This window comes from Equus przewalskii, chromosome 6 (assembly GCF_037783145.1).
Source record: "Equus przewalskii isolate Varuska chromosome 6, EquPr2, whole genome shotgun sequence".
In the NCBI taxonomy this organism is placed as follows: domain Eukaryota; kingdom Metazoa; phylum Chordata; class Mammalia; order Perissodactyla; family Equidae; genus Equus; species Equus przewalskii.
This window is the reverse complement of record NC_091836.1, coordinates 81267711-81292429: the sequence shown is the minus strand read 5'-3', so window position 1 is coordinate 81292429 and position 24719 is coordinate 81267711. Positions and strand designations below refer to the sequence as shown.

The following is a 24719-nucleotide window of genomic DNA, read 5'->3' as shown; positions in this document are numbered from 1 at the left end:
CACATATAAAGTAGAGGAAGATGGGCACCAGTGTTAGCTCAAGGCCAGTCTTCCTCAGCAAAAAGAGGAGGATTGACAGTGGCTGTTAGCTCAGGGCTAATCTTCCTCAAAAAAATAAAAATAAAAAAAACTCAGACAATTCAGTTACTGGAAAACTAAGTATGAGAGGAATACCTTGGATATGTAAATCTACTTTTTCAACCGTAGATTTTACAAAATCTAAATGCAGATTAAGTATTTCTGACTAAAATTTACCACCCAAATTGAAATGTGCTAATAGAGTAAAATATGCATGAGATTTCAAAGGTCTAGTACAAAAATGTAAAATATCCTATTAATAACTTTTATAGCGATTATATTTTGAACTGATATTTTTGATAAATTGGGTTAAATAAAACATGTTATTAAAATTGAAAAAAAAAAAAAGGAACGAAGTTCTGATACATGCTGCCACATAGATGAACCTCAAGGGCATTATGCTAAGTGAAATAAGCCAGATACAAAAAGACAAATATTATGTGATTCTACCTATATGAAATATGTAGAATAGGAAAATTTATAGAGACAGAAAGTAGATTAAAAAAAAGTTACCAGGGCCTGGGGGGTCGGGGGAATGGAGAGTTATTCCTCAAGAATACAGAGGTTCTGGGGCTGGCCCAGTAGCATAGTGGTTAAGTTCACGTGCTTCCGTTTGGTGGCCTGGGGTTCATGGGTTTGGATCCCAGGCGTGGACCTACACACTGCTCACCAAACCATGCTGTGGCAGTGTCCCACATACAAAATAGAGCAAGATTGCCACAGATGTTAGCTCAACAACAATCTTTCAAGCAAAAAGAGGAAGATTGGCAATGGATGTTAGCTCAGGGCCAATCTTCCTCACCAAAAAAAAGAAAGAGTACAGAGGTTCTGTTTTGGGCATTGAAAAATTTTGGAAATGGAAAATGGTGATGGGTGTACAACATTGCAAATGTACTTGATGCCACTGAATTATACACTTAAAATGGTTAAAATAGTAAATTTTACGTTTTATATATTTATATGTATATATATTACCACAATAAAAAAACCAAAACATCAGGAATGGAAAAAAAAAAAAAGAGTAAATGGAAGAGATCACTTTCTGAAAGCAAGGGAGAACAACAGACACTCACAGTAAACTCTGTGCACGCTGGCTCGAAGGTGTAAGGGACACTTCCCTGGGCTTGCCCTACAGACGTGGACACGAAGGAGTTCTCCCAGGTAGGGCTCCTCACACTGAGACAGCTCTCCCTGGACAAAGGATCCGAGAATGGAAATCTTCCCACTGCCGAATTCCCACGGACAGACCTCAAGCAATAGCTTGCTCTGTATTTATGTCTCTTAAGACTGTGACACATATAGGATGCGTGGGGTATGCCAGGTGGCAGCAAAATATGTCACATACAGCTGCAGGCTCTGAGCAGGCTCTGAAGTTAGAACGCATTTGGGGTTTCTTCCCAAGAAGCTGCATGGAAGTTTAAGCTAAATAGTTTTTTATGTAATATAATTTAATGTATAATACGTAAAAGAATACATGTATATACTGTTATATTTACAACGTACTTCCCTAAGTATACACTTCTCTAACTCTATAAGTTCCACAGTACACTATTGGTATCGGTGTATATGTTAAACATACAGACAGCTGGTAGCCCCCAACTGACCGTCCTGTATCAGCTGAGATCTGTGTCAGCTCCCACCCTCGTCTCTTGCAAAACTCGTTTGCTGAAAGTCCAAGTGGGAAAAGATTCAGTTGCTTGAACCTGCAGGCATTTGGTTCTCTTGGACACGGTCTGACTTCTTCTGCCCAATCCTGCATCTTCCCCCGTTCCTTTCATAGGTACCGATTGCTAATGAACACCTTGCACTCCAAACACCTTTTAAGCATCTGCCTGTGAAGAACTCAACTTGTGACAAATACCTGCTACTCATCAGACATTATTCTAGGTGATGAAAAATCAGCAAAGAATATACAGACAAAAGGTCCTGCCCCCATGGAGCTTATATTTTAATTGGCTTTGTGGGAACACTTTTGTCTAAGTGATAAAGCAATGTATGAAGCTAGAGCAGCCTCTTATACCTTCTTCCTGCCTCGAAAAGCAGACGTAATGGATGGAGGTGCAGCAGCCATCTTGTGACTAGAAAGTGAGGAAAAGACTAGGGCTGCACTATCGGATTCAACAGCCATTAGTCACATGTGGCTCTGAAGCATCAGAAATGTGGTTATTCTGAGTTGAGATGAGCTATAAAACACATGCAGGATTTCAGAGACTTAATGCAAAAAAAAGAATATAAAATAGCTCAGTAATTTTTTATGTCAACTACACGTTGAAATGATAGCACTGTCTTAAATATTGGTTAAACAAAATATATTATTAAAATCAATTTCACCATTACTTTGTACTTTAAAAATGCAGCTATAGAAGATTTTAAATTACACATGTGGCTCCCATTCCATATCTATCGGATAGCACTGGCCTAGAGAATACAGCCACTGAATTTCCAGTCGCCGTCTCCCTCCCAACATCTGGCTAAAAAATAAGCCCCTATTCGTTTAAGTCTCTGCAGGCAGGTCTTTAGTTCCTTGCAGCCGAGTGCAGCCCTTTCTGATTAGGAAGGGAGAACAACCTGAGGCCTGGGACCAGGGAACCACCAGGACGCGTCCTGCAGCCGGAAGCTAAACTCAGACCAGGACCCCACCCAGCTGAGTAGGAGGTAGACAGACATATTCACGGCAAGTGGAAAAATCCCCTACCATGGAATATACTGATCTCCCAGATATTTTTTATTATGAAAAAAAGCAAAGTACAGCAAGAGTGTCTGACGAGCAGGAAAGAGGGAAGCCAGGGGACCCTTCCAGTCTGGGGAGCCGGCCACCAACTGCGCCATGGCTTCCTTTGCCCTACCCAGTGCTACACACTAATTTGGATAATCCTGGCCAGAGATTCCCCCAGGCCTTGTGCAACCCTGGGTGGGCCAGCAACTGCAAGAGGTTTTTCTTTTTTCTCTAAGAAAAAGAAGGCCCAGCCCTTCAGCCTCACAGGCCTATTGGCCAATTTCCCCATCCCCGAAAGCTTGCCGAGCAGCCAGATATTAGTGAAGGCACAGACAGGGTGTGGTCCTCGTCCTTGCAGCACAGGGAAAGGACGCTCAGCGATCAGTGCTCAGATGCACATTTGGACAGATGCTTCAATGAGGAAACAAAGGGATTGGCTGCTTCTGGCTTCTGCAAACCCTCCTGGAGGCTCGTAAATGCCAGGGCGCAGCCAGTGCAGACCCAGAAAGAAGAACTCTGCGTGTTTTAGACGACACTATTTGTGCAGCTCCAGAAAGAAGCCTCTTGAGCTACAGGGTTCATTCACTTAGTCCCTGAGCACTTTTCCCGTGCCAAGCCCTGTGCTGGTTGCTTGAGGCCTTGGGAGGAGCCAGACATGGTCCCTGTCCTCAGGGAGCTCACAGGGAGTAGGAAAGGGGAGAAAAGCAACTCAATGAGGGGCACCCATCAGCAAGATAGTGGTAGGACCAGAGTCTGGGAGCCATGGGGGGCACCAAACCCAACTAGGGACGGAATAAGAGAAGGGGAAGTGGAGAAGAGGTTAGGGAGCCCTCCCTGGAGGAGGTGATGCTTGCTTAAACTGACTCATAAAGAGAATGAATGAGCCAGGCCAGGAAGGGGCCCCTGTTCAGCATGAACAGGACAGATCCTCTGTGGGCCAGAGCTCTAAAAGCTCCCATTATGGGATGAAATTTTGAAGAGGGAAGTATAGACTTGTATCTGTTCTTCTTTTAAAGAGCATACACCTCTTACCGATAAAGCCAACTTCTTATTGAAACCACATATATGAAACGAGAAAGCACTATGCAGACGTTGGGGGTGACAGGAATTAAACTGCTGTGACTGTTATGGGGCGGCAGTGATCCCGACCGTGGTGCCGCTGGACTGCTCCTCACTCAGTGGCCCAGACTCCAGGACTCAGCAGGTGTCCATCCCAATGCCCACGCAGCCAAGCCAAGGAGATCCAAGTCGGCAACGTCCTGCTGTGGTAGCTCCCTTTTCAAAAGGGACTCTCCTGTCCCACTCCTGCACCATCGGTGCGAGGGCCCACTGGGGGAACCTCCCGGGAGGAGAAGCCGACAATGCTGTATGTCAATGCAGGGCACATACCCTTTGACTCAGAAATTCTCACACCACCCATCCCACATGCAGCTTCCGCGCGCATAGGAGTATGCAGGAGGAAATACTGCAGTAGCGTTTAACACAACTATCAACTGGAAGCAATATAGGCAGGTAAACGAAATGTGATAGAGCCATAAAATGGGACACCATAAAAAGCAGTGAAAATAAGAAAAGGGTTAGAGCCCCACGTACTGATGTAAAACAACCTCCAAGACATATTTGAGTGAAAAAAGCAAGGTGCACAACAAACATGCAAACAATTTTTGCATTAAAAGTGAAGGGAGGATGCACACATCCATATGCGTGCACACACGGGTGGAGACTTTTAGGAAGAACACAGTGGTCCCCTCTAGGGAGGTGACCTGGGGCCTGGGACAAACACTTCTCATCACAGTATATTTTCTTGTCCTGCTCGAATTATTTTTTATCACAAGCATGCATTTCTTTTTTCATTAAAGAAAATGAGTTAGTTTTTTCTTAAAAAGACAAAGAAGTCTTTATTTATAAACGTATTTATAAAATGAATATACAGTCAGCCTGGATTAACCACTTCCTATGAAGACAGCCAAAAAGGAGTTTTTTCATCTCAGTTTAATATTATTGGGAATTGAATTTACTCAAGCTCACAGATAATGTCCAATGCACATACTCAGGCAAAGCCCCCGGAATCCGTGTGGAGCTGTGGTGACAGTGTAGCATGACCACAAGCTGACTGGTAATCTGGGCTGGAAACCTGTGTGGTGTAGCATTGCCAGAAGCCCATTGTCAGGCAAGTGGACAGACCCAGAGTTTGTCTGAGCTCTTTGTTCGACTGCTACAGAATTTCACACCCCAGAGACCGGCCTCTGCTGGATGGTCTGTCTGCTACTGTCCGTATTAGGCAAAGGGCTACTTGACGTGCCCCAGCCAGCGCAGCAGAGCCTAGCTTTGAGGGCCCCGGTGGGTGATGTCAGAGGTCAGGAATGTGAGATAAGCTTATCCAGGCCAAGAGATAACAGCTTTCCGTTCCCAGCCTCACCCCTGCCCCCCTTCTCTCCCTCTGACCCTCTCCTCCTCCTGCTGTGCTGTACTAATGAGGCTCAGGAACTGTGTGATGAGTTGGGTTGTAAGCATTGCCGGGCCTTGGCTACCCCCCACTGGGGAGCCACCGCAGATGGGCAAGGTCACGTTCAGGAGCAAAAGGTGTGGGGTGACCCTGCTGGAGGCTCACAAAATGCAGACATTTCCTTCTCACAAGATAACCCAGGGGGTTCATCACATAGGCCGGCCCCGTTTCTGCTGGTGACAAGAGAGTCCGTGCGTCATTTCCCGCAAGTGTGTTTTTATGGCGAGGATGTACGAATGCCTTCTGTCTGAAGCGGTTACCTGTGATTGCTGAGCCACCCCACGGAGGTAACTGGGAAGTGGGGGGCTCATCCGGTGGTCCTCCAGGTCCTCTGTTTGACTGCAGGACCCTCTCTTCACAGCCTGGCCCCAAGAGGCCTTTCTCTCTCCCCTCCTCCTGTCATCCATCCAATCTGCTCTCTCGGTTCTCACCCCCTCCCCCCTCCCCACAAGTACCTTCATTCCCAGGACACGAGCAACACCCTTCCTGGACTATATCTCTCTGCCTTGTGCTGCCTCTAGCTCTCCCCTCAGCAAAGCAAGGCAAGCTCCAACTCATCTGTCAAGCCCCAAAGCATACCTCCTCTTCCAGGAAGCATTCCTAGACTACCCCAGTCACGCTTAGTCACTTTCTTTTCCATATTCCTGCAGAACAGTGCAGACACCTCTCTCATAGCACTTAGGATATTAATGATAACAATGACTAAACGCTTACTGATCACTTATTTATTATGTATTAGGCCGTGTTCTAAACACTTTACAGATTAACTTATTTAACCCTCACAGTAACTCCATGAAGGAAGTACCATTGTTATCTTCACATTACAGAGAATGTTACTGAGGATCAGAGATTTAAGTAACTTGCCCAAGGCAACAGAGCTATGAAGTGGCTGATAGCTACCTAGACGAGTGCCTGGCACACAGTAGCTGCCCAATAATTATTCACCCCATAAATGATTCAACAAGCTAATAAATACAGAAAATAGTGACATTTTTGTCTCCTCTATAGAAAGCTCAAGCGAAAACCACTTCTTATTAATCTTTGAAGCTATCTCCCCTTCAAACACCTTCTCAGGTATAGGGCACTGGAAACAGCTAATGAATGAATGAACAAAAGAATATACAAGCAAACCCATCAATAGAACCCAAATCCAGGCAATGCCACCCACTAGTTTCAGCCAAACAGCTTCCGCTTCCTGGGCCCCATTTGTCATTTGTCAAATGCAGAGACTGTACACAACAACCTTTCAAGTTCCTCCTAGCATTAAAGGCACATATAAAATGAACACCCAGACTCCATGACTTTGGGATGATGGCAATTCCCATACCAAATTGTATATTGCCTTTTCTTCCGGGTTGTTTTCCCTGGAACATTACACAACGGGATGTGGCAATTGATGCGGGTACTACTATCGGTTCTCAAAGAGTTCACTTGGCTTGCTCCTTGGTTCTCTCCATTCTCATCCAAACAGATCACACCCAGAGAAAGAAGGATTAAGGGCCTGGGAAAACCCTCATAAATAATAATCAATAATTAATAATGAGCTCAAGTTAGATTATGCAACCTGCACCTAAGCCACTGCTATAGTGACCTTGAAGGTTCTTCTCTCTGTCCCTTGTCCCCTGAACCAGAGGCTTTCTTCTCCAAACAGATCCTGGTCACCAATCTCCCTCACCATCAGCACCATCACCACCATCACCACCATCGCCAACACACACTCACACACACTCACACACACTCACTCACTGCTGGCAGGAAGGGAGCCACACTGCTTACTTAGCACATGGTTGGGGCTGATTAATGCTTGCGAAACACTAAAGCCGACCCCCTCCAGACAGTGCAGATGTGCAACCACATCAGCGCAAAGGTGGGAGTTCTGGCTGAATTTCATTCATTCCCACTCTACCTGTTGCTAGCCAGGAGCTTGGCTATGTCCCTGCCACCTGACACACTTGTGCTGTACAGCTTGGCCTTAATGATCAGCCATGTGCATGCTAACGCCCGGCAGTTCTTGTTCGGCTAACGCTCAGCGTAAACTACCAGACCAAGAGATATCCAAACGAGGTGGGTGAGCAAGACAGTGTCTGTTCACGTCGGAAGAAAGGGAGGACCATGTTCTGCATTTTGTTTGACTCACAACAAGGAGTACAAGTACCAGGTTCTTAGAGCTGAGCATTCACGATCCATGAATCCAAGACGGAGAGGGCCTGCACCATAACCGGAGCGCAAATCAACAGCCAACCGGAGGATACCTGTTGTTTATCTGTCTCGCACCTCCATGTCCTTGGGGCCCTGCTCCTCTCTCATGTCAATCATGTGATGCTTGAAAGGGCTGCCAAAGATGGTAGGTAGCTCCCCTGGCTTCGGCCACAATAATTGGCCCAGGGGTGAGCCAATCAGAATCCTTCCCTTGATTTTTTTCAATGTCAAGCAGGAAGAGAAAGGGTCTAGCCTTTTGGGCCACAGAACTATGAAGATATGAACTAGAGGCTACCAACATGGAGAAAATCCATTCGCAGGAGGGAAAAATGGAGCTAACACAGAGCAAAACATCCAGAAAGAGACAAAAAGAGGGAGGATGGGAAAGACTGTGAGTGTCTGGACCTTCCTGTTTATATGAGCTAATCATGTCCCTGTTTGTTTAGGTTAGTGTGAGTTGGGTTTCTGAAATGTACAGCTAAAGTGGCCTAACACGGTCACAACCGCATTTAGAGTGCGTTCACAAATGTATCTTCTGTTCTTCGGAATCTAGGTCATTTTTATGAGATGGGTTGCCACACATTTGAAATGTCTCTGTTCCTCCTCCTAAGAAAGGAGTAAAAATTCCTGGGTGAGAATCACTCTTGCTCAGCATCAGTAACCAAAGATGTAAGTTCTTTCCCTTTGTATCTCTGGCACCAATGTTGACCTGCCAACCACAGGATGTGAGGACTGTTCTATTTCAAGCCATCAAAACTGTAAAACAGGGGCTGGCCAGACAGGCTAGGCAACTGGCTAGTGATGTTTGAAGAAGGATATCTTCATAGTGGTCAACCCTCCGTTCCATCCTCCTGCGGGCTCACTCCCTCAGCAGGTCTGTCTTCAGATCTCCGAGGGATTCCCTCAACAGCTAGAAACCGCTGGGTGTATGGGGCATAGCATTTCCTAATAAAACAAGACCCCTGAAAACCTTCTCTGAGAAAACATATTGCAGCCCAGCCACCTGACTTCTATGGGGTCTTTCTAAAAGAAAGCCATCATATGCATCCCCATATGATGCTTTGAAAGCTAAAATCTTCCCCTTCTCTAAGTCTGAAGAGCTGCCGAGTGATGTATGAACCATGAATTTACAACTAGGAAGGGAGGTGCTGGGTGGGGGTGGCACCCAGGATACTGGCTGCACCCCTTTCTCCCCCTCTTTTCTTTCACACTTCCATCTTCTCTATGTAAGGCTGAAGCTTGGCAGGTTATGGGGTGGGGCACTGCCTGGATGGCTAGCACGCTCTGAGCTGAAGCGACTGGTCTGTTTGGTTACCCATGCAATGCTCTTCTTGTGCAATGGACAGTCGATGCGCCCCAGGCTCGGAGGAGCTTGCCAGCTGTCTCCCCGGGGGCAAGGGAAAGCAGCCGTATCCCATGATGGACACAACGGCTCCTCATCACCAAAACAAAACCACAACAGTCCTGATCACCATGGAGAGTTCAATCCTCTTGTCTGGGATTGGCACTGACTAGAATTCCAAGGGCTCTGGCTGAGCTACCTCCTGAGAGGTCTAAATACAGTACGCTCACTTTTAATCTAAACATACAGCTTGGACCAGCGCCCAGGCTGACAGCCCCCAAGGGCCCACTGGAAAGTCTTGACTTCTGGGTGCCCATTCGGCGATAGGCATTGCAGAGATACAGAGAGGTGATGTGCTGGTCAGCCCCATGTTCACCGATGCTACCTATGGTCAAACAGTGGGGGACGTAATCAGCTTAGGGAGGGTTAACTGCAAGTGGGATCCTGAGCAGAGAAATCCTTCTGGGAAAGGGCTGGGGAGGGGAGAATGTGGAGATGTGGGGAGGAAGAGAAAGAGAGAGGGAGGAAGGGCACTAAGGACCAAAGACCTATTTCTTAGTCAATTCATTACAAGTCAGGGGACCTTTCTAAAGTGCTTGCTCCCAGGGGAACACAATTCTTTAATTATGCCTCGCCATGGAATTTAGGACTTAAACCCTTGAATCAGACAGACCGAGGTTGCCATCTAATTGTGTGACCTTGGGTAAGATAATTGATTCTCTTTCCATCTCTCTAAAATGGCCCAAAGGACCACGTGGGTGGGTGCAATGAGACCATGTACATAAAGTGCCTAGCACGTAGAAATAAATAGTAGCTACTAGAAGTCGTAGTGGTGGTAGTAAGAGTAGAAGTAGGATGGCGTCAAGCATGCCGTCGGTTTCTCTGCAGTGGAGAGGGCACAGGAAGAGTAGCTGAAGCCACCACAATAAAGTGGAAGCACCCACCTTATATGGATAAGTTGTGCCTGTATAAACAAAGGAAGCCTTCAACCGAGCCAGACGGTTTAACACACCCACACCTCTTACGAACCTTAGAATGGCAAAATGGAACAGGTCCTAACCTCCCAACCAGTCAACCCGTGTGCCCCACAGTGTGGGAAACGTCCACCAGGGCTCTCCCTACCTTGGTGTTCATGCACGACTTCCCTCGCTTATACTCCTTGTGGGATCCACGCTTGTCCAATTTGTACCACAGGGCCTTGGCCTTCCAGCTGGTCACCTTGGATTTGAGCTTGGAATAAAAGTTTCTGTGGTCCAGTGGGTCTAGGTCCAGGTGCCGTGTGAGGATGTTAAAGGCCTGGAGGGTGCCTTTGCACGTGGAAGCCTGGACAAAGTTCTCGAAAATCTGCCCGGCCTGAGTCTGCTTCTCGTCTTCGTTTTCCCCCATGGTCCAGCAGCCGCGTGGAGCGGTGGTGTGGAGAGCGTGGAGGAGAACACCATGAAGTTCCCGGAGAAGCGTCACACCTGCAAAGGCAGGGGGAGGCAGGGGTGAGCTCCGTGGCCACCAGGGTAGGGTGGGGAATGGGTGCTGACAGTCAAAATAAAATCCCTGTAAGATACTAAATATAACACTTAATACAAAACAAATAATCTACAGAAAACGTACACTCAAACCTTCCAACCTGGCGATGCTGCCTTGCTGGCAATCTCTTTCTCCCCAACATTCTGCTCTTCTCGCTGGCTAAAAAGAAGCACAGATTGCTCAAAGCTATACCCTGGCTGAGGTCAATATTACCTGGTCAATCTTGCTAAGACCTAGATAGTTCTAGGAATAGGAGCTAGTAAAAGGAAAAAGCCAGAAAAGCACTCTAGGTTTACCACCATTGAAAACCTACAATTCTTGCTCCTGCAAATTGGTTGACTGATATTAACGTCACCTAGTAACATGACTCCAGTGAGCAGACCAAAAAAATCAAACCACATGCCTCCCTAGATTTCAGGACCATCCCACCTACCCTTAGACGTCAGACTTTAAAGTCTGCCTTCATTAGTCATTAGCAGGTCTGTCCCCTACACAGACGACAAATGGCCACTTTTCCAAACTTCTGTCTGTTCCTGGTCTCTGCTGGCAGCACAGCATCTACCTCAGTCAGACACACAGAAAGACAGAGACACATGGATCTCCTCCCAATGGGCTAAAGGGGTCTGTGCTCTGTAAGCCCAAGCTGTGAGCTATTTGGAACAAGTGCTCGGGCTGATGCGGGGGAAATGGGATGGGTGTTCATTCACACCACAAAAATAGCTTGCCTGGGTGTTGGCCACCGTCCTTTCTCTCTGCAATACTATAACCTCAGGCATTTTTTAGGAAAGTCATTTAAGTTTCAAAAGAACAAAAATAAATTAAAGCTGATTTTCCAGAGCACTACTATTTTTCCAGAATCCAAAGCTAGTGCAAGAAGATAGGCGTGGAGGAGCTGGGGCTGGCCAGCTGTCAGTAGGGCGTGAGGGGGTCTGTAAAGGATAGGATACAGCATACCAAGCTCCCCCAGACAGAGGCCCGGCAGGAGGAGGGCAGCAAACACACAGAGACAAGGCCCTCAGGCTGCGTGGCTTCCCACCCTCCAGACAGCAACGCTATTGTGGGTGCATTGGGATGGCAGGCTGGCCTTATAATACTAAAAGCAGAGAATGGTGTTTATCTTCTTCCTTAATCTTTTACTCATTCACTTAGCAACAATTACTGGTGTCTTTGTAAGGGATGCAGACATGTGGCCCAGCAAGGTAGAGGGGCCCACCAAGCGCTGATTACAAGACAACAGGCGAGCGCTTGTGGCCTATGAACACAGTGCATGGACACCCAGAGCAGGAGGTGTCCAACAGAGCCCAGGGGAGCCACGAGAGGGAAATGCCAAACACGACAATGTTAGGAACGAGGCAGATGTCATTAGAAGACTGGGGGATGGATGTTTCAGGCCAAGGAAACACTGCACAAAGGCGTGAATCTGGAAAGAGCCAGGACAGCTGCAGAATGACAGTAAGTTCAAGGCGTCGGGAGTTCAAAACTTGTGACAAGGTGGGGAGGCCATATCCAGGGCAGATCGTGGAGGGGGCCTGGCTTCTCCAGTGGGCTGTGGGGTACAGGAGACGCAGCTGCAGGATGAGACAAGTCTTTGGGAAGATAAGATGGCAGAGGGTGGACTGGAGAAGGAGGCGGCTATGAGGAAAGAAACTGGGAGAGCTAGGGGACAAGAAAAGCATGAACACGAATGTTGTAGGGCGGCCCGGCTGGGTACCACCTGTGAGGAGCAGCCTGCTGGGGGCAAACGAGCTCTTAGACACTGACTAGCACGGGGGCACCGGCAACAGGATAGGACCCCTCCCTCCCTTCCCCCTTTCCCCAAGAACTTGCAATGTGCCCGGCACCATGTTCGGCTGAAGGGAGAAGAGCGCATTCCCTGCTCCAGGCCTAGCCAAGTCCCACTCTTCAGCCAGGCCCCCCACCTCCGTGAGAACCTACCTGGCTGCTTGGGCCCCCTCAACTCAGCACATTCAGCCAACTTGGAAGGCTGGCTCTGTGCTTTGCCTGGTATGGATAAGACATGGATTCCCTCACAGATGCTCTCTGGGCTCCTGTAATGTCCGTGGCGCCTCCTTTGGCATCACTCACATAAACACTGCCTCCTACTTGTTTCAACTTTGCCCGTGTGCAAGATGTGCCACCCAGAGAGCATCAACAGAGAGCACGACTTGTTTGCTTTTCAGAGCGTATTAACATCCTCAGTCTTTGCCTATCTTTGGATCCATTTTGTGACTAAAGAAAGGATGCAGTAGCTGAGTGACAAGCACAAAGCTACCTGAATTCAAATGGCATCCTGCCGTCCTTTCTGAGGATGGGCAGCTGGTGTAGAGAAAACCACAAGGCTTTGGGGCTTCTGGAGCCCGAGTCCAAAACTCAACTTGGCCCTTCACTGTCCCACATGACCTCACTCAAGCCACTTAAGCTCTGAGCCTCAGTTTCTTCTTTGTAAGAGAGGGATGATAATCTGCAGCTTGCAGGGCTGCCGTGAGGGGCGAGATCCTGTGTGATGGCTGAGCCTGGCCCTGGGAGGCGCTCGGTGGATGTGGAAATGTGTGCTGCATCCATCACGTGGGGCAGATTTGTATCCAGGGAATGCACCAGTTTGAAAAATAGTTTCGTAAATCACTTCTCCAAGTTGCCACTCCTCCTGGTTCAAAATGGCAAACTGTTTAGAGGCATCAAGTCCGACCTGATTCCCAGAGAATAATTTACAAACTGGAAGAACCTGTCCCCGCCCAACTCCAGCTGCCTCCCCTCCTCCGCCAAAAGAAAAACGACCCACTTAATCTTTGGGCTCCAGCAGAAAGAGCCAAAGGGGGTGCTGGGTGGGCGTGGGAGCTCCAGGAACCAGCTCTTATCTGGAGTGAGATAAGGGGAGGTGGAGGGAGACGGCTAGACGGGGGGCGGATAAGCGCTGCCCCAGTCTGCACCCCAGCAGCCGGTACCAGGCTCAGACCTGCCTCCCTGGATCTAAACGATCTAGTCTCAACCCTTAAAATCAGCTTTCCAATTTAAGTCAAAGACCTTAAACCACTCTAACGCCCGTGCAGGGTAAGTTTCCTCACAGAAGAACATGAGGATATTTAGAGGCTGGCAAACCCGCATGTGAATCTCACCCCACACACTTGCTAACTGTGTGACCCTGGGCATTCTGATCCACCTCAGCCTGTTAAGTGGGGATACTACTACTCACTTGACAGGGTTGTAAGGAATAAACACCATCACGTAAGTGATGTACACAGCACCTTGGCAGCTACATGATAACCAGCCCTCATTACTATTCTTCAAATGGCCCAAATGTCACCAAACCGGAAGGAAGGAAAAAAGGAACATAATTGATGACCACTGGGTCTAGCTTCTCAGGTCAAGGAATTATATATACTTTAAAACTAGAAGCCATGGGCTTTCAATTCAGAAGATCTGGGTTCAAATCTACTTCCTAGCTGTGTAGCCTTGGACAACTCACTTAACTTCTGAGTTTTAAGTTTCCCATACATAAAGTGGGAAACCTCCTATGAGGAAGTTTGGGCAATTGACTGAGGACATACATGGTACAGGTGGTTTTGTTAATGAGCTAGAAAGACTGACTTAGAAGGACTCCGTGAGTCTGAGTCTGAGCTTCAAGCCTTTTCTTCCAGAAACTGGAACGTGACACTTTTGGTGGACACCCCCTTTTGCCCCCAAAGAAGAAGGTCAAGGATTAGCTAAATCAGAGGACCCTAGGTAACAGCTCTTGCTAAAGTCTTCCTTGTCAGCCACCACCCAGCTGTTGCCTTTTTGGAGTTCAATACGAAATATAAATAAAACCAACTACCCAGAAACATGAAACATTTCTGCATTTTCTGGGAAGAAACAAGACGTGATGCTTTAGTTTCCAAGAATAGCCTTGAAGCAATTTGGTTTTTGCCAACTGGAGTCCCTTATTTGTGGTTCTGCCTTTGTGACTTCATGAGTCACAAAGCAGTTCCCTTTCCCTGCCTCCGGCTGCTACAAATTAAAACTCAGGGCCTCAGATTGCCAGTGACAGCTTTGGTAATGGGCTCGGCCCATGGCATCTGGGAAACAAAGTTCCAGGTTTATGCAAAGTCCCTGAGAACCTCTCAAAACGAAAAGAGGAGCCTCCTGGCCCAAGAGTCACAGTGCACTCACATTTAGGACTCCTGCACCTTCTGCCTTCCCTGGGCCTCCTCGCCTGCCAAATGGCATCCAACAGTGCGCTCAGGTGATGGATGAGTGATGGAGGTCTGCAGAAGCTTAAGGAGGCTGGAGCAACACGGGGCGGAACCTTCCCACAAAGCAGCAGTGTGGCCCTCAACCCCCTGCTCAGCCCTCAACCCCACCCTCAAGGCTCGCAGACGAGATGCATTTCAAGATAAATCTAAAAACCAAACCCTCTTGCCATTCCCACTGCCAAGCTCCCTGTTCAAACTTATTATCTCCCAGGTTTCCCTCACCAAGGGGCCGCTGGGCAGGGCCAGCTTCCTCAGTAATGAAATGGGGGTGTTCACCCCCAGGCATTCACAGAGAGGGTCAGAAGGACTAAAAGCCCAGCTCTGTGCCTCGAACACAAGACCCTGGGTCATGGCTACCTGGATTCAACACCTGAGATGAGGTGGAAACCAGCTGGGGCCTCAGCAGTGGGCACTGCCTCCTGCACACCTGCTTCTCTGCAGAGCCCAGCACGGGTGGAACCCCAGGCTCCCAGGTGACGCCTGCAGACATCATCACCTTCCCACTCAGCCCAGGGAAGCCTGCTTTCCATCCACCAGGGCATGTGGCAACCTACATGAACCAAAAGGGGCAACTCCCAGGGTTGGGAAGGGACTGAAAGGGCCCCCTTGTCCTCCTTGTAATCCCCTTCCAGGCGGGGTCCCCAGCCTTCCCTTGGTCGCCTCCCCAGATGGAGAGCACAGTGCCTCCTGGGGCAGCCACTCCACCCTCTCTCCTCAGCCTGGAAGAGAACCTCAGTGAGACCAACGCTTCTGAGTTGTTCCCAGGGAGAGCAATCTTGTCTCTCCAACAGTCTTTTTCTGTTCCTGGTTTCAGCCCTTGAGATCACCCAGAGGAGGTCAAAGCCCTTCCCAGGCAGCATGAGCTCACACGTGCAGTCTTCTTACACAAGCCACGTGGAGCCCCTACTAGGAAAGCTCATGAAAACACATTCAAGAGACTACTGTGAAAGCCCAAACAGGTTCCCAGCCTGCCGCAGGGCCAATACACCGCCCTCTGTCTACACTGCCCTCTGTCTATACTGCCCCAGGGCGGGCAGCTCGGGAGAGAGGCTCCAGGTCCAGGCCTGGCCTTCTATGCTGCTCCTCCACTGAGAGCCCAAGGTCATGTGACTCCAGCCCCAGCTCTCTCCTCACTCTTTTTCAATAGTCAGTTGACTCCAGTGGTCTGGTTTGAAGTGACCTCACATATTCCCACTTCCTCACCTCCATTCCTTTCCTCTAAGAATCACTCACAGTAACAGATCCTCAGATGACCCTGGGACTCACCATCCCCCGCAACCCCGTGTGTCAGAGACCTGAATGCTGACCAGCTCCAGTGCCAGGAAGAAGGCCAATGTCATCAGAGGCCCACAACAGGCCAGGATATTTCACCTGCATTATCCTAAGGAGTCCTCACCACAGATCTATGGGAAGGGGTGATTTTTCTCTCTCTCTTTGTTTCTACTCTGTAAGAGGCAAAGGCCTTTAAAAACAAAAGAAGTAATTCCATCTCACTTTTCTGTCATACAAGTATAACTTTGCCATATATGGTTGCTATTGTGTGTGTATGTGTACATGTATGCATGTATATATATGTGTGTGTATTATGCATGCATGTATATGTATGTTATACATGTGTATATGCATCTTCGTGTGTGCGTGTGTATATTACGTGCATGCATGTGTGTATATATGCATTTGTGTGTGCATGTGTATATGCACGTACATGCACACATGTATATATGCATCAGTGTATATATGCATCTGCATCTGTGCATGTGTATATGTGCATACATGTATGCATGCATCTCTGCACGTGTATGTGTGCATACATACATGTGTATATGTGCATTTGTGTGCACGTGTGTGTATGCATACATGCATGTGTGTACATGCATACATGCATGAGTGTGTGCGCATGTATATGTGCATGCATGTGAGTATGTACACATGCTTGTACGCATACAGCCACACACATTTTAAACATTTTTCCATGACCGTCTCTAGCCAGTGCTCCACGTCTCTGCTTATACCACTAAGCCTTTGGTCAAGGACCTTCTAGGAGAAGCAAAGCCTTTGAGGTGGGCAGAACTGTGGCCTGGGCACGAGGAGACTGGGCCTGCCCCTCCCATCACCCTCAGATGACACTGACAGCCACACTGCTCAGCCACTCAGCACGCTGGGCCCTGACCCAGACCCCTTACATCCACGGTCCCATTTAACCATCTTGTTTGACAGAAGCAAGGACACATTTACAGAGGTAAGTAACCTCCTCAACATCCCACAGGTAGTGAGCGGAAATGCTGTGAAATGAGCCCAGTTTCATCTCTCTACAAAATCCACAAGCTTAGCCACCGATGATATGAGCCACATAGATGGAAACAACGCGGCCTGACTTTCTGAAGCCACTGTGCAAACAAAACAGGCTCAGTTCCGTAGTCTCTGAAGTTCTTTCAGGCTCCAAGAATCTACGAGTGTCAACTGCAGGGCGTGGTTTCACCAGTTAAGGCGCAATCAAACCATAAAGCATTAGGCAGTCCTTCCCAAATAACGTCTATAAAGACATTTGCTCCACAGGGAGATGTCTATGCCATAGCGCAGAGTGAAGGAGCAGGATGCAGATTCAGGGGCTCAATCTGTGGTCTCTGTAGAAGGGAAACAAGCCCACTGTGAACTGTGTGTGTGTGTGTGTGTGTGTGTGTGTGTGTGTGTGATGGCATTTCAGGTGATTTTTACTTTTAGCTTTACATTTTTCTGTATTTCCCAAATTTTCTGCCAGAAGCATGCACAACTTTTATAAGCCCCTCCTGTATGCACATTCCAAGTCCAGGGGTCTTCTCTCCCTGGCTAGACTGTCAGTCTTGCAACAGGAAGTGGGCTTCTCTATCTTCTCTTCCTCAGGCCTAGGGGGCTCCATGCCCCTAGCAGTGCTATTTTTCTCCAGAAAAGAAAGGGCCATTCTGCAAGAAGACCTGATGCTGTGCCAACTGAATGAATTGGCTTACATTCTAGCAGGTCAGAGCCGAGCCTCCAAGGCCGCGTTCCTCCCACAGCTCTGCTCTCCAGACCACAGGCCCTCAAGTCCCACGCGGCAGGCCCCTTTCCAAAGGGCCATGCTGGGGAACCGGGAAGATGATGCCTTTGAGCCAATCTCAGCTGTGCCCATGGGAGCCCTTGCCAGTGACCCCGCAATAAGGCAACCTGCGTACCCGGTTATGGGACAGGCAGTGACATTAATAACTTGCATCGCGGCACACACACCGAGTCCATCTTACCAACAGAAACTTAGCAGCCTATTCTGCATGTGCCCCAAGTCATTTTGATCACACACTGGGAGCCCAGGAAAACTGTGAACCCTAAATTCCAATTTCCAGGAGGCCAGCCTATCTCAAAATTAACAGCGGGAGATACACAGAATACACAAATTCATAGAGTCAGAATGTAGAATGGTGGTTCCCATGAGCTGGGGGAAGAGAAGAATGGGAGTTAATGTTTATTGGGTACAGACTTCCAACCTGGGATCATGAAAAAGTTTTGGAGATGGATGGTGGTGACAGTTGCACAACAATGCAATGTACTTACTGCTACTGAAGTGGACATTTGAAAAAGGTTAGAAGGTTTAAAATAGAAATTCTATTTTATGTATCTTTTCCCACAAGAAAAAAAAAAACAAAAATAAAATGCATACAAAAAGCAAACCACCCCACCACCTAACAGGGGGAGCTGTCTGAGGCCAGAGTACAGAATTTGTGGCCTAATTAACAATGAAGTTAATTTTCCTAAATACTTTCGAGTTAAAATGTAATAAGCAAAATAAATCATTAGGCTAATGAAAGAATCTTGCTGGCTTTTATTTGGCTCACTGAAATAATTTTTACCCCTTCTTTTCTCCTTAAGTCATCTGGGCTTCTCTCAGTCTTCCTTTCAGATCTTTTTTGACCCCAGGAAGCCTATGGAAGTTCAGCCCTCCCAAGTCCCAAATTTTTGTCTCTTGTTCTGCTTTCCCCAGGCAACCACCACTGATGCCATGCCAACAGGGCACCTGTGAAATCTTCTTCAGCACCCCAGGGAAGGTGGGTATGGGCTCCCTGGTCTTAGCTCCCAAGGAGAGCTTTGCCCAGGGAGAGCACGCCCGTGTTCCGATGGTCCCTGCACAGTGGTGCCAGCAGGCTGCCGTTCCTTGAAAGCATGCAGCATTCTTCCCTGCAGCGTACAGATTCCCTAAAAGCTCCCTGAGGACAGGTCCAGACCAGCTCAGGTCTGCTGGAGATGCCAGCAGCCTTGAATGAGTGGAAATGATGGCCGTGTAATTGGATGAAACTTCCACCCCTAAAAGTTGGGGCTTGGCGTATCTTTCGTTGGCTCACATCAATTTCTGGGACACCGGGTATGAATCTTTTTGATGTTAGGAGAATCCCGTTGTAAGGCAAAGAACTTTGCCATTTAAAAAACAACACGTCTGATAGATCACATACCCACTCACTGTTCTTCAGCAGGGCATGTGGATGTGAGCAAATCCTCACCCACTAACTCCTAGTCTTCCTTCAAGGCTCCTCTCCTCTAGACAGTCTCCATCTCTGTAACCCCAACCTCTTCCCAAAATGCGTTGGATCCCTTCCACAGTACCCTGTACTTCAATTACAGTAGGGTCTTCCATGCTGAAATTAATGTCTTACTTCCCTACTCCCAGTTCCTAACGCCAGGTCCTCTCTATACTGTACGTGCTAAATGAATGGATGAATGTTCAATCCTTGGGAACGGAATAATCGTTGACATTTAATGAGCATCTATGAAGTCTCAGGCAATGTGTTAAAAGCTTTATGTGTATTAAAGAAGTTAATCATTGTAACAAGCCAAGACATTGTTAGATATTATTATTATCCCCATTTTTCAAAGAATTAGAAAAGTTACCCAAGGTCACAGGGCCAGAAGTGAAGAATCTGTGACTTGAAGCCCCATAGCCAGGGTTCAGAGTCCACATCCTTAAGGAGCATGCCCATACTGCTCCCACCCACAGTGGATGGAGCCAGCGGTATGCAAGTGCCGCCTTGCACACCACATCAGGGACATGGTCTCTGGTCTAGACTCTTCACTCATGATACTTCCCTTCTTTCATCAAACACCAAAATGCTAGGATCTGGAGTAATGAGATCTCAATGCAATATCAGATGAGGACAGTGGCTAATATGCCAATAAAAACTCAGCTGAGAGGTGACTTTCAAGCCGGGGTGGGTATGGCAGAGACCGGCTAACTGATCACCAGTGCCCCTTCCTCCTGGGCCCTTCCTTGCAGTTGTGTGAGCCATGTGCCCAGCTCTAGGTAATGGCATGTGAGCAGAAGCAATGCTTACTGCTTCCACGATGAACCCATAAGAACCTCCCATGCTCTTTTCACTTCTGCCAGAGCACAGCAGCCTTGGAAACCACATGTGGAAGATGGTAAAGCTGTGAGAAGGAGGGAGCTGGACCCCCTGGAGGTCCTCTTGGAAGAAAGCCCTCGATGAACAGGAACATGTGGACTCTACACATGTAGAAATGAACTTGAAGAATGTGAAGTCACTGACAATTGAGGATTTATCTATTAGGCAGGAAGCATCCCCTTAACTAACAGAGTGGTTAAGCCGTAGCATGGTGGGGATGTCAAATTTGGCCTGTGTCAGAAAGCATTCCTTCCCGGAAAAAAGGTTGATCACCTGGGAATTACCTTCCCTCTCACCGCCACCACTGTTGAGGGCCAACGTCAAAAACAAGCAGCTCTGTCATTTCATATCTTCCCTTCCACTAGGATCTCAACATCTGGAAAAGTTGCTTGACCCCCAGAAATAAGCCTGCCCACCCCTCTACTGAAGAACTCCTCACACACACCTATATACCCTATGTTGAAAACCCACATTCCTTCCTATTTGAAAATGGACTAAGACAGGAGAACAGGACAGAGAGGCTGGTTGTTTCCTGGGTTTCAAGAACCCTCCTGAGCCCCCTAGTCCTGGGTCCCTGGAAGCCAATATGGTGTGGTGGAAACAACGTGGGCTTCTGAGTCACTGAGCACTCCCTTGAGCGAGTCATAAACAACAGCGTCCCTGTGAGAATGAGAGGAAGACGCCTCTCCCGGTGTGGGTTCCCAGATGTGCTCATTAAGTGTCATTCCGGCACACAGCTGTGGGGGTAACTCCCAGCACCTCGAGCTGGAGGCAGCCCAACCCAAACCAAGGCAGCAAGCGGTGCGTTTTCACACAGCTGGCGAGGGCGGCTCATCTCCCCCTCATCTACCTTACGCTGAGATGCGACAGCTACAAGCCTAATTTCCACCAAGTCTTTGCTCAGCACGCCCTTAGAGGCACTCCCCAGGTGAAACTTTGTGTCTGGGTGGCATTACATCTCCTGACTTGCTGAAATTAAGCCTCAGGGACTTGCACCCTAATAATTAGTCCAGAGGACAGACAGGGATGCTGGGGAGGAGGCAAAGAAGTCATGGCAAAGTGAACTTGAAGAGGATGTCTCGACAACGCCTGCTCGCTCTGCGCATGGCACCACGCCCAGCAGCCCAGCATGACCCTGGAGCAGTCCCCGCCCCGGAAGCTCACAGCCCAGCTGTGTCTCACGGAGTCTGTCTTCCAAAGGCCTCCCATTTTGAAGAATAGTTCCAAGTGACTATACTTATCAAACCAAAAAAAAAAAAAAGATTCATTGCCTGACAAAAGTAGGTTTTCTTCCTAATTTGTGAATTTATCAATGTGGAGTCAGTCTCAAAAATGCGCACAAATTCAAGCATGGTCAGATCTATATCTGCTTTTACTGGAGAAAAAGTGGCAACCCCCCCCCACCTTCCCTCCACAGCCTGGGCTCCCAATAGAAACGTCTCCCTGGCAACATCCACTTTCTCCCCTCCATTTACCCTTCGATCTATCACAATCTGGCTTGCACTTACACACATGGCCCACCCCGGCATCATGCCCCAAGTCGCCACCATCTCTCTGTTGCTCAATCCGATCGTCACTTATCGGACCTTATCTTGCTCATAGTCTCCCCATTTTCAGCCGTTGCAGACTTGTCTCTCTCTACATGCCCCTGAAATTTTGCTGGGTCCCAAGGTTCTGATCTTCACCCTCTTCTTGCTCTCAAGGACCTAAACACTCCTCTAGTTCAACCAATAGCTACATCCTGACCACCCATCCAGCCATCCCTCCCATGTGGATCTCCCCGTTGCCTTCCAGGCCCATATGTCAACTGCCAATTAAACATTTCCCCCTACGCTTTACAGAGACCTCACGTGTGGTCAATTCACCTTCCATGCCACCCCCCACTCCTCGTTTCTCCCCCACATCACCAACCTCAGTGAATGGCACCATCTGCACCCAGACTCTCGAGCCAAACCCTTAGAATCACCTTCTCTGCCCTGCTTCCCTCCTCTCGCAGAGCCCGCCAGTCACCAAGTCCTGCCTGCTCAATGGCCCCATCCACGCCCTCCCGTCCTTCCTCCCTGCTCTCACCTGGGACTCTCAACGTCTCCTCATAAATGCCTTTCCTGCTTCCAGATCACGTCCCTCCAACCCACCAGCCTATTCCTCAAGCTGCTGCTAGAGATGCACACTTGGTCAGGTTCCACTCCCAGTTCAAATCCTTCAACAGTTCCTGACAATCCTGAGAGCAGAACAAGAACCTTCCTGATTTGCCCCTGCTCCCTCTCCAGCCTGCCCTCCTCTCCAGCCTGCCCTCCTCTCCAGCCTGCCCTCCTCTCCAGCCTGCCCTTCTCTCCAGCCTACCCTCTCATACTTCCCCCAACGCCGCTACTCAAGACTTATTGAGCCACCTGCAGTTCCCTGATACCCCTAACTTTTCCACGCCTCCCTCCCCGTGCCTTTGCTTATGCTGGTCCCTCCATCTAGAATGCCCATGCAGACTCTGTTCATTTGGTGAAATCCCAGTTGGCTTTAGAGCTGAAACATCAAAGGCAGCAGAGTATCACGGGTCCCAGTTTGGACTCTGGAGTCAGGCAGACGTGTTACAAACCTAACCTACCACATACAGGTGTGTGAGCCTGGACGAGTTACCCAATCTCTTTGAACCTCAGTTTCTTCATCCATAAAAAGGGGATAATAACAGCCCTGATCCCATTGGGTTACATGAGGATGAAACTCAATGACACCTGGCTAGGCGGGATTCTTAGCAGCACCATTCTGCTTTGAAGGCCCGCCGTGGCCATCCCTCATGCCCTTTTCCCACACTGTATTCTGTGGCGGTTCCAGTGATGGTTTCATACAAACTACTGCATTGATCCACTTGTGGGTCTGCCTGCCTCACCAGAGAAGGAACTCTCCGATGCCAGAGGTTACGCGTCCCCGGGGCTGGCACCTGTGCTTCTGGTGAGGGCAGATGCTCAATAACTACGCTTGTCAGTAAAATCCAACCAAGAGCAGCTGCAGAATTCGGGCGATGTGGTGACTTGAATTGTGACCGCCCTTTGTCTGTAACCACCACCAGAATTGCCGCAGAAGCCTCCTGATTGGTCCCCCTTCCCATCTCACCGACCCTCCCACCACCCTGTTCATAAAGCTCTCAGGGCTCCCCATACTCCACGTCTAAGTCCAAACTCCCTTGCTGGGCTCATCAGTCCCTCCTGGGCAGCCCCCCTTTCCCCATCAGGCTCAATTCCCAAAGACATTAGGGCTCTCCTGGGGCTGCCTCAGACAGGCTGGCCCCTCCAGTGCTCCATACCCCATCTCTGCCTTCCTCCTCCCACTCCTGCTCTAACCTTACCTATTCAAAGGCAGGCGCCATAGTTCCACCTGATGACCTACTATGCGCTGTCTCCCATATGAATGTCAGAGTCTATTCAGGGAATCAAATTCAAACTAACAACCTTTGGTAAGATCTGCATAAAGGTGGGTACCAAGATGTGTAGGTACAGAGGCGGGAGATGGAGTGACTGACAGACCAGAGAGAAGCTCACAGAAGAAGTGGCACCAGACCTGGTTATGAAGGGATGCGCTAGAGTTTGCAGGCACAAGGTTAGCTTCCCTGACCCTTACTGACCTTTCTTCCCTGTGCATTCTTCTAACTCCTGGAGTTGATGCCAGAGGTCACCGAATATAGCTCTACAGCACATTCACCGGGAGTATTCCTGGAAACAGGTAGTTTCCTGTGCCCACCCTCAAACAGAATCTCTGCAGCCTGAGGTCCACAGGGATAATCCACAGCTCCTCAAGGAAATCTGCGGCCCAGCCAGGTCTGGGAAGCACTGACCACATTCAATTCTCTTCACTTCATTTCCTGAGAACCTGCACTGTGCCTTGTGAAGTACTGTGGGCACCGGGTCAGCTAGCGCTGTCTCCCCAGCTTCTGAGAAATCACTGTCCAGTGGGGAGACACAGTCATAACACAGGGGGTCGTACGGGGCATAGACCAGACTAGCTGACACGTCACTGAGCCTTGAACCCAACACGTTCTTTACGTATCAACTGTCTGGACAACTAACACATGAACTTCTTAAGGAAAAGCCCAGTGTCTCTTGTTTCTTTTCTATTTCCTGGACTACTGAGCTTAGTTTTAACTTGCAGTTGGCATTCAATCAATACTGAAGATTCAAATAATTCAACTTTTTGTATTATGTCCCTTTTGACTAATTCGCCCACTAACAAGTTGTCTACTGACATTCATTTTTGTAATTTCAGTGCCAGTGTGGTGTCTGCTCCTAGCAGTAGTTAGTACGTTTGTTGAACGAATAAACATTCACCAGTAAAAGTCTGTTTCAAGAGGAATGGAACAGCTTACATTGTACCACCTTTAGAGTTCACTTAAAAGTCTTCCAAAATGTTTCATTTGAATGATAGACCTTTAATTTCAGGATTAATTTCCTAATACGCAATTATATAGGCTTTGTTGTTTTTATTGTGATTAATGTTATTAGCAATGTAATAACCCCTCCCCGGATCTCAGCAGTCAGCTGGCCTCTGTGCGGGTGTGGTCGGGGCAGGGGAAGGGGAGATGCTCGCCATTCCTTCCATGAAGCCATCCACGCAGCCAGCAGTCCAGCTGCCACACCCCTCACCCCAGTCCCCGCAGAAGGGCCTGGACACGGCGTTCAGTTTTTATGAGCAGGTGTGTGCACCTGCACGGGCAGGTGAGCCGTGCCTGAGTCAGAGAAGCCCA

General features: G+C 48.5%; 1 protein-coding gene across 16 annotated transcripts in view; it reads right to left on the bottom strand.

Moving 5' to 3' along the window:
* The window catches only part of MICAL2 (microtubule associated monooxygenase, calponin and LIM domain containing 2), a 222468-nt gene that overhangs the window by 164828 nt on the left and 32921 nt on the right, over nucleotides 1-24719 (bottom strand). For all 16 annotated transcript variants that reach the window (XR_011541620.1, XR_011541621.1, XR_011541622.1 and 13 more), the window contains one exon: nucleotides 9964-10304. Coding sequence is in view for 13 of the 16 variants with exons in the window: in XM_070626376.1 (XP_070482477.1) it covers nucleotides 9964-10227 (264 nt within the window). In the remaining 3 variants the exon portion in view is untranslated. The remainder of the gene's footprint in view (nucleotides 1-9963; nucleotides 10305-24719) is intronic.